This window comes from Propithecus coquereli, unplaced genomic scaffold, assembly GCF_000956105.1.
Source record: "Propithecus coquereli isolate 6110/MARCELLA unplaced genomic scaffold, Pcoq_1.0 Scaffold30, whole genome shotgun sequence".
Lineage (NCBI taxonomy): Eukaryota > Metazoa > Chordata > Mammalia > Primates > Indriidae > Propithecus > Propithecus coquereli.
Genome location: NW_012148619.1, coordinates 2,767,692 through 2,777,348, shown reverse-complemented (window position 1 = coordinate 2,777,348; position 9,657 = coordinate 2,767,692). Strand labels below are relative to the sequence as shown.

Below are 9,657 nucleotides of genomic sequence, written 5' to 3'. Positions count from 1 at the left end.
ATTAAATTTTGATAACTTTGCCAGTTAAGTTTCAGTTTGAGCTTTCCTTCATTTTGTAGACTGACCAGGGCATCAAAAACCTTTCCGTTGACGATGCAGCAAGACTTTCCCAGGAAGATCCTGATTATGGCATCCGGGATCTTTTCAATGCCATCGCCACAGGAAACTTCCCCTCCTGGACTTTGTACATCCAGGTCATGACGTTTAATCAGGCAGAAGCTTGTCCATTTAATCCATTTGATGTCACCAAGGTGAGCCCATAACAACTATATTGTTTTCTTTTTTAAGTTTCTTCTTACCTGATTTGAAAACATTTCCAGTCAAGCATTCACAATGGTGGGGAAGTCATATACACAGTGCAGTGGTACCACTTCAGAGCTTCCTGGCCTGTGAGTGAGCGCTTGCCGGCATCTCCCTTCTGTGTTCCTGTTTGTAAGTTCATTGAATACATATAAGTGGCTTCATATGTTGTTATTAGCAGAGAACAAATTTTGAAAAGCTGATGATGTACTTTCGCCTGGGGAAAGTGTCAATATTTACCATTTACTATTGTGAAAGATTAAACTAATAACACTCATCTGAAGTTCTTACCATGTTTTATTAGATTAAAAAATATTATTTTCACTGGCTTGATTATATTTGAAAGCTGGTATTTTTATGGGTAGCTTTAATTTCCTTCAGTTGGTTGTCTGGTCATTGTGAATATGACTTTATTTTCAGGTTTGGTCTCACCGGGACTACCCTCTTATTCCAGTTGGTAAACTGGTCTTAAACCGGAATCCTGTTAATTACTTTGCTGAGGTTGAACAGATGGCTTTTGACCCAAGCAACATGCCACCTGGCATTGAGCCCAGCCCTGACAAAATGCTTCAGGTAAGCCTGGTGGATTGAGATGTTCCAAGGCAGGTGTCCATGTGCACACACACACACACACACACACACACACAGCGTGCAGTTTGGCATGATATTTATGTGAGGAATTAACTAGAACATTACTTAAACTTTAATCTGGGTGCTTAGTTCCTCATGGTACTCACTGAGGTGAAACACCCTTAGGTGGGCATTCCTTGCATAAACCAAGTAGAAGCTAAATTGCATAGTAAAATGTCATATGTGAGGACATGAATACTTAGTCTCTTAATTTTTAAAAAAAGATGTAATAGGCTGGGCGTGGTGACTCATGCCTGTAATCCTAGCACTCTGGGAGGCCGAGGCAGGAGTATCACCTGAGGTCAGAAGTTTGAGACCAACCTGAGCAAGAGTGAGACCCTGTCTCTACTAAAAATGGAAAAAAAAAAAAATTAGCCAGTCAACTAAAAATAAGAAACAAAAAAATCCTAGCTGGGCTTGGAGGCTTGTGCCTGTAGTCCCAGCTACTTGGGAGGCTGAGGCAGAAAGATCGCTTGAGCCCAGGAGTTTGAGGTTGCTGTGAGCTAGGCTGATGCCATGGCACTCACTCTAGCCCGGGCCACAAAGCGAGACTCTGTCTCAAAAAAAAAAAAAATAAAACACGTAATAGAAATGCTTTAGGTATTTGTAGAGTAAAGCATGGTCTGTTCAGTCTGTAACTATAATGGGAGGGAATGTAGTTAATTGATTATAATACCTTGCTCAGCATAACTTTATTCATTTATTATTTCGTGGTGATGCTCGAATTTTTTAATCGGTAAAAAGAGATCTGAGGATGGTCTTTATGAACTAAATTTATGCTGCCAGGAATAAAGGCAGCAGATTAATTTAATAATTTGCCTTGGTAGTGTTGCTAGGCAATCAGTATGTTTTACATCACTTTCCAATATGTTCTTCCAAGAGTGTAAAGAGTGAAAAATTGTACTTTGGACCAGAATCAATAGGAAAGTAATTGGCTTAATAATTATCATATAAGTCAATCTTTCGTGTTTTTGGACTCGGACCATGAAACAAAGGTTAAAGATTATACCCTCGATCAGACCACAGTGACTGAGGGTGCTTCTTATGTAAGTATCTGATTCCAGTTTTAGGTTTCAGCCTCCTCAGAGGACAAGTTAAGATGACCATGTTTTGTTTTGTTTTGTTTTTCTTTAATAACAGTTTTGCTATGACATTAGGAACATCTGAAGCCTATAGAGAAAGTAAGTTCTTCATTAGTTTGTAGTTCAGTTTAACTAATACAAATTAAGTCTATTGTGTGTGATAGATTGTGCCAGGTTCTATAACGATAACGGAGGGCAGAGTGCCATGGTCAATCAGAAAGCGAAATTTTGTCTGACAGGAGGTTGACCACAAAGTTTCATGAACAGGTAGTATTTGACATGGGTTTTGAAGAATGGATGGGATTTCGATTTTCAACAGGTAAAATGGTGCAGGAGAAGGACATGAGTGAAAAAGGACAAGCTGTAAATAGTCACTCTCTCCTCAATGAGAAGAGTGAGTTTGGACAGGTTCATTGGGTATATGTCAGAGGGGACCTTAAATGCTTGAATAGAAGCATTTCTTTTCTAGGAAAAGAAAAGTTTTCTTCAGTTTTGAGAAATGTATACACACACACACACACACACACACACACACACACACGCACACATACCCCAGACATATCTATCTATCTATCTATCTCAAGTAGAATCACTTCTTTTGATAATAAATAGAAAAAACAAGCACCTGGGGATTGGGAATAGAAAAAGAAAGTCAAGGTGATTCAGAGGATAAGCAGAAGTTGCATTGTAACTGGGGAGCAGAGGAAGCCGAGACAGTGACCCTGGGCTGGGGGTGGGGAACTTGCGGCCTCGAGGACACATGTGGCCCTCCAGATCCCCAAGTGCAGCCCCTCTACTGAATCCAAACCTCAGAGAGCAAATCCCTTTAAAAGGATTTGTTCTGTAAAGTTTGGATTTAATCAAAAGGCTGCACTCAAAGATCCAGAAAGCCACATGTGGCCCCAAGGATGCAGGTTCCCCACCCCTCTCTAAGGCATCTGTTGAAACCATTGGGGAAGAGAGTCCTGAAAAGGGTGACATGTGGAAATTAATATAATTTCTGGCTGGGCGTGGTGGCTCACACCTGTAATCCTAGCACTTTAAGAGGCCAAAGCAGGAGGATTGCTTGGAGCCTGGAGTTTAAGACCAGCCTGAGCACCAGAGTGAGACCCCCTCTACAAAAAAAAAATAGAAAAAGTGGCTGGGCCTGGTGCATGATTGTAGTCCCAGCTACTCAGGAGGCGGAGGCAGGAGTATCACTTGAGCCCAGGAATTTGAGGTTGCTGTGAGCTATGATGACATCACTGTACTCTAGCCCAGGTAACAGAGTAAGATCCTGTCTGGAAAAAAAAGAAAAAAAAAATATATGTGTATATATAGATATAGATGTATAGATATAAAGTTTCTATTAGCATTAATTTCAGCTTGGCAACTATATTTTAATTTCAGTGTGTTCTCTGTATAGTTTTTTTTTTTTAAGGAATTTTTGAAAAGTGTTTGAAAGAGCTTTTGTAAGTTTTCCTAAGTTATTGTTCCTACCTTAGCTTTTCCCGTAACTTCTTAGGTCATTTAGGTATCAATCGTAGTACTGTGGAGCATTTTAGGGACCATAGAACTGGGAAGGCCTGTTGTACTCATTTAGCCATTTGGTGACCCAGTGAGGAATCATTTAAGGTTTTTTGAGCAGGTAAATAATACAATCTGAGTGGGGCCTGAGGAAGATTCTTTAGGCAGGAACATGTAGGTTGTATTATTGGACTAGGGCCTGGACGTGGAGAGCCAGGTAGGAGGGCTTTGAAATTATGATGAGAGCTAATGAGCCCTGTTGCTTGGGTGGTGGCAGTTGGTATATTAATGGACGGTGTTCTCAGTTACCTTTTAACAAGGTCATGTTAATAAATTTTGTGACTTTATCCAAAGCGGTGAGCCAGACCACGACGAAATGGACAAAGTAGTACAGTACAGGTCCCAGACTGTGCCCTGAGTTTCTGATGATGCAGATGCCCTTTCTTTACTCTCATACTCTGCACTGTGCCAGGAGTTGCAGCAGTTGGGCTGACGGCCAGAGTGGGAAAGGGTTGTTCTGCTTTCTCACCCGGGTCCAGAAGGGATTTCAGACTCAGGGCTTAGGTGAGCCCTAAATTCACCTGGTGTCAGGGTATGGCCCTGCTGTGCCCATTGCCCAGCCTTTCCTGGTCTCCACCTATGGGTGGGGTAGGGTTGCCTGATAAACATAAAGTGGCACAGAATCGGAATTATCGAGGCTACATCCTCGATTGTATCTTCTATTCTGTTGATAGAGTTAAGAGCACGACTTTTTGAGCCAAAGGAGGCAACGAGCTTGCAAACTGTGGGTGAGTGTTAGTCATGGCCACATGGCCGGTCGTCTCAATATGGCCTTAGACAACTTGCAATGATTATGGGAGGTGGAGTCTTACAGCCAAGAGCAAATCATTGACAGAAGAGTGGGACTGGAGTAAGCATATCGGTGTGAGTGAATGGGTACAAAATAATTGCTTAAGTTGCCATATTCAATTTGGTTTTTATTTTGCTTTATAGAATTAGGGATATAAGAGTACAGTTTAAGGTCCAAGGCCAATGATAAAGTCAGTGAAAGAAAAATTCCTCATAGAGTAGAACTTTGAATAACAAGAGTACTTAAGTAATTGGACATTAAAATTAACGTAGAATTCATCATAAAGTTTTTTTGCTTCAGCATTTACTGAAAGAAATTTCAAAATGCGTACCATCCTGCCTTGCTTAATACGTAACATCATTTAACCTTGGATTCATTACCTTTGGCATTTGGCATTGTAGGGCCATCATTTTGAACCATAGCTTTCTTTTTGTAGCACTTTGTTTATATCTAGAAAGTCTCAGAGCTCAGAGCATATCTCAGATAACTCAGAAGGCAACATGCGAGGTGTTTCTTTGAAGAATTTCCTGTACAGTTGGTTTTGTAGACATTTGTTGCTTTTTGTTAAGAGCAAATGATTGATTCTTTCCCTGGAGTGGAAGAATGGGGAGGAGTGGAATTAATTCAGGATTCCAGATTCTAGCAAATTTATTTTACAATGTAATACTTCCTTGGGAATGGAAAGTAATAAAGTATAAGGCAGGGCACTAACTTGTTATTTGGGGTATAAAAGAGGTGTTATTATCTAAAACAGATGTGAACATTTATGGTTGGCCATATGGCGTGGGAAATGAAGGACTGTCCGGTTAGGGAGAGCTCATTTCACAAGAAGAGACTTGGCCCAGGCAGGGTTTTGTGGTAACCATGTACAAAGTCTTTGTACTTCAAATTGTAGAATGGAATTTATAGCCCAATTTTATTTTATATCTTGCTGCCCCCCCTCAATATCTGTTGCATTTATCACTGTAGGGCCGCCTTTTTGCCTATCCTGACACTCACCGCCACCGCCTGGGACCCAATTATCTTCAGTTACCCGTGAACTGTCCCTTCCGTGCTCGAGTGGCCAACTACCAGCGTGACGGGCCCATGTGCTTTCAGGACAATCAGGGTAGGCCTCAGGACATTTGGCTCTCCCTGTAAGGGTCGAGGGTGTGTGAAGCAGTTGGGGTGGGACACCAGGACAGTGGCTTTCAAACTGGCCCCACAGAACATCTTGTTCTGCGTGCGTGCTCTCCACAACCGGGTGTTTTGCCCAGCAGTGAAAGTTTAAACTGTCTGACGCCTCTCCATGTTTTTATCTATTTTACATTTTTGATTGAGAGTTCCTCCCTCAGGTGTTACTTGCCGTCCTCTGACAGTTAAAGGCAGAGAAAGATCTTTCATGTTGGCTATAGTAGAGTAACATCCAACTTAGGAGTTAGGTTTTAAAGACACTTTATAAAATGGACAATTCCTTAACTCAGAGCACCAAGACTTAGATCCTTGGTAGTGCAAAACCTGAGTTCATGTCTTTTGTTTTTCTTTGCAGTTCTGTCGAGGCCCTGGGGGAGCAAGTCTAGCTGGAATCTGGAGGGGATAGAGCAGCCTGGGGAGGGGGGATAGGGGAGATTGAGCAAATCAAGGGATTCTTCCCCCATGTTTTTTTCCTAAGTGAATGTAGTTGAAGTTACGTAAATCAACTGGTAAGATGAGACTCCACTACAGTTTCGTTTTTTGGAGCTTATTTATCAAATTTATGATTTTTTTCTTTTAACTGCTTTTTTTGGTGCCATGTACAAACCAGCCTCTAGTTCTAATTATGTATCCTAATTAATCAAACAGAATGCTTGATTAATGTTTTTCCTTTTAGTATTCCACAGTTTATATTAATATAGATCTTAGTTATTTTATTTTCCTATTTAGGACACGTGTTTTGGAAATAGTCTGCTTACACCAATACCTTCAGAAATTTTACTGATGATGCACATTTATAGCCATAGATGGCGCCACTCAAAGTTTATTTTTCTATAATAAAAATAATATAACATGAGCCCTAACGGAAATTTGGAAAATATAGGGGAAGGAAGAGAAGAAAGAAGAAAAACTAACTTATCTTTTCAACTTCCAAAGGTCACAGCTATTACATTTTGCTATATTTCTTGCTATTCTTTTCTGTGAATATTTTTCATACACTTAAGATTATTTTGCATATGTAAATTTGTGCCCTGCTCTTGTTATCATTATCACTAAGCCTTTTTCATATATTTAACAAGTTTACATGTTTATTATTAATAATTATGTTAGTTGGCTGAAATATTTCTGATCTCTGAGGTTTCTAGAGCCATGAGGTGTGTTACTGCCCAAAGTAATTGATACTTCCTGTATCTGTCTTCTGCATTTTTATTTTTCTCTTTTTTTTTTTAATTCATATTCCTTGGTTTTCCTTTCTTTACCGAAACGGTCTATAGCAGAGAAGTTCATGTATATTTTGAACTTCATTAATGAGTAATTGCTTCATGTTTACCATTCTTATTTACCATTATAGTGGCATACTTGTGAAAAAACTACTTAAGGATCTATTTTTACTTATCCTTTGCCTAATTTTAAAAGTAGAGCATTTGGGCTATGCTCTTTTAAGTACTGAAATAGGCACGTTTCAAAGAGTTAAGTCTTAATCCAGAAAGCACTGTGACAGCTGGTTGTTGGAGCATTTTAGTCTTCATACACATGTGGCCGAACTAGGATGAATTTCTTGAGCTAATAGTTGAGCTCCGTAAGTATATAGTGTCCTTCCTTCCCCACCCCCACCCCCCACACTGGTGCCTTGACCAATGTGATGGACAGGCATCTCTTGATTATCCACTGTAGATAATCTATTCTGGCAGGGAGTCGGGTAAAATTCCAATGCCAGACTGGTTTGCTCAGACCATTTAATGTGTTTCTGGGCCGCTCCTGTTCAAGGCAGTGTGTGCTCAGACAATTCAAAATTCTGCTAATGTTGACCAAAGCAGAATATAGTTAGGAAAATAAAATGGAAAAAAAAAAAGCCTCATAATTTATTTGGGAAGTCATATAAAATGTTTTGATTGTATTTTTTGCTGTTTCTTTCTATAAGTCCAGATAAGTGAGTGCTGACATACTTACACATATCAAATTTTTAAAAAATCCCTTTTTTATTTATCTGTGGAGCGACATGAAAGTGAAGCTAGAATTGAATAAAGTCATCATCGTTGGTAAAGGAGAGATACCCTGGGAATGTTAAAAACATTTAAGGAATAGCGAAGTAGAGTTCTATAATGGAAGTACAGTACATGCTGGGCTGGAAGAGACAAAAAACCCAGAGTTCTAATCCCACATCTACCCCTAACTACTTACTGTGTGGCCTTGTAGCAGTCAGTTAGCAACGCAGAGCACCACATCTGTGTTTGTAAATTCAAGGAGCAGAGCCAGAACTTTAAGGTCGCTCCCAAGAATTCTGTGATTTGGTGTTTGAACCAAGCCCAAGTCCAAAATGAAACCCTCAAATTTGAAAGGTGTCTTCGGGTCTCACTTCTACATAGGCTGACCAATGGCCAGTGGCACAACCTGGGGTGCAAAGATTAGCCAAGTCAATCTGACTCCATACATCTAGGGTCCGATACAGAGGTATTGAGAGAAGAAGTAAAAGGTGGCCCCAGAAAAGGAATACTTGAAGAAAGAAGCCATAAAGAAGAGTCAGGTCATGGACATGGCAAAGGCCCAACAATGAAAAACAGAAGCGATGAGGCAGAGGTTCTGGTTCTGCTCTAAATCAAACGTGCATAAATTTATGCGTGTGCTGGTAAGCATCAGATGACATGATAGATTAGATCATTTGAAGAATTGAAATGGACTTTGAGATCTCTTCATTCAGACTGAGTGAGATTTGGGGGCAGGGTGAGGGGGTGAAAGAAAAAAAAAGACTCCGAGTAAGACAGCCCATGAGAGCATTTAGAAGATGGCAGTTTTCACTAAGAATCGGTACTACCTTAGTAATTAAATACAGGAAGTTAAAATGTGTGTGTTGTGTTTATGTCTGTATATGCTCATTCGATTACCACCTAAGTTTATTTCTTATGACATTGACTATTTGCAGACTTACTTCATTTTCCATATTCCTGAGTGAATCTGTGTGGTTTTTCCTTAAAGGTGGTGCTCCGAATTACTACCCCAACAGCTTCAGTGCTCCAGAGCAACAGTCCTCTGTCCTGGAGCACAACACCAGATTTTCTGCAGACGTGCGGCGCTTCAACAGTGCCGACGACGACAACGTCTCTCAGGTAATGGCTTCTTTGCTATGGGAGCTGCTTGCTAATTGTCTTTGTCAATGTCTGCACATTCTGTCACTCTCCAAGTGTCTAATTTGTCTTAAATTGAATTCAGGAAAGACTCACGTCTAATTGTAAATCGGGCCCCTTATTGGGTGGAGTTGAAGAGTTGTGTTACTATGCTCTTTTGGTTCAAGATATGGAACTCGTCTTAGTTCCCCGAAAGTTTATGGAAGGGGTACAGGGGGTGGGGGCAAGGATTGAGGAAACAGCAATCTCATGGCAGTCTAAGAAATGAGCAAGTACAGCTTAAGTACAGCCAAATCTAAGGATCTGGGCAGAGGGCCCAGTTCAGTGGACCGGAACTAGAGATCCAAAATGGCTCTAGGAGCCTTGGTGGCAAGAGTGTGGGCGTTTCTGCCACAGTCCGCACCATTCACATGACTTAGCTACTCTCTGTCTGCTTCTGCTTTCCAATACTAATTATTTTTACCATGTCTTCCTATTTTTCTCCCCTTTGCCTCAGAGCTTCTGTTTTATCATTGTTGGGCCTTTGCCATGACCATGACCTAACTCTCCTTTATGGCTTCTTCATGTATTCTTTTTTTTGGACCACCTTTTTACTTCTTCTCTCAATACTTCTGTATGGGATTCTAGAAGTAGGGAGTCAGGTTGACTTGGCTAATCTTTTCACCCCAGGTCGCACCACTGGCCATTGATCAGCCTGTATAGTTATCTGCCCTCGTCAAGTTTTTCTCTTTCTAGTCAACTATGGCTGCCCTAAAGGCTCTTTCAGGGGCTATAGGTGGGCAGCCACCTCATTAATGTGTCTACTGCAACTTATGCCACACACAATAATGGCATAAAGTTAAAAGTATAATTGTTCTAGAGCTCTGTTTGGGCAGTTGGTTTTAAACTTAGTATTGAAGTGTGAGTAGAACCTATTTCTAGTTCCTGTTTGTGCATGTGAGTTCCAAGTAAAATATACTTAAATACGTGAATTAATTTACTACGAGGATAGCTT

The 9,657-nt window shown here is 40.5% G+C and overlaps 1 protein-coding gene across 1 annotated transcript in view; it reads left to right on the top strand.

Moving 5' to 3' along the window:
* Positions 1–9,657, top strand: part of CAT (catalase) — a 35,703-nt gene that overhangs the window by 19,316 nt on the left and 6,730 nt on the right. Inside the window, exons 7-10 of the mRNA XM_012649642.1 lie at positions 60–251; positions 721–873; positions 5,338–5,476; positions 8,515–8,645. Coding sequence (XP_012505096.1) covers positions 60–251; positions 721–873; positions 5,338–5,476; positions 8,515–8,645 — 615 coding nt within the window. The remainder of the gene's footprint in view (positions 1–59; positions 252–720; positions 874–5,337; positions 5,477–8,514; positions 8,646–9,657) is intronic.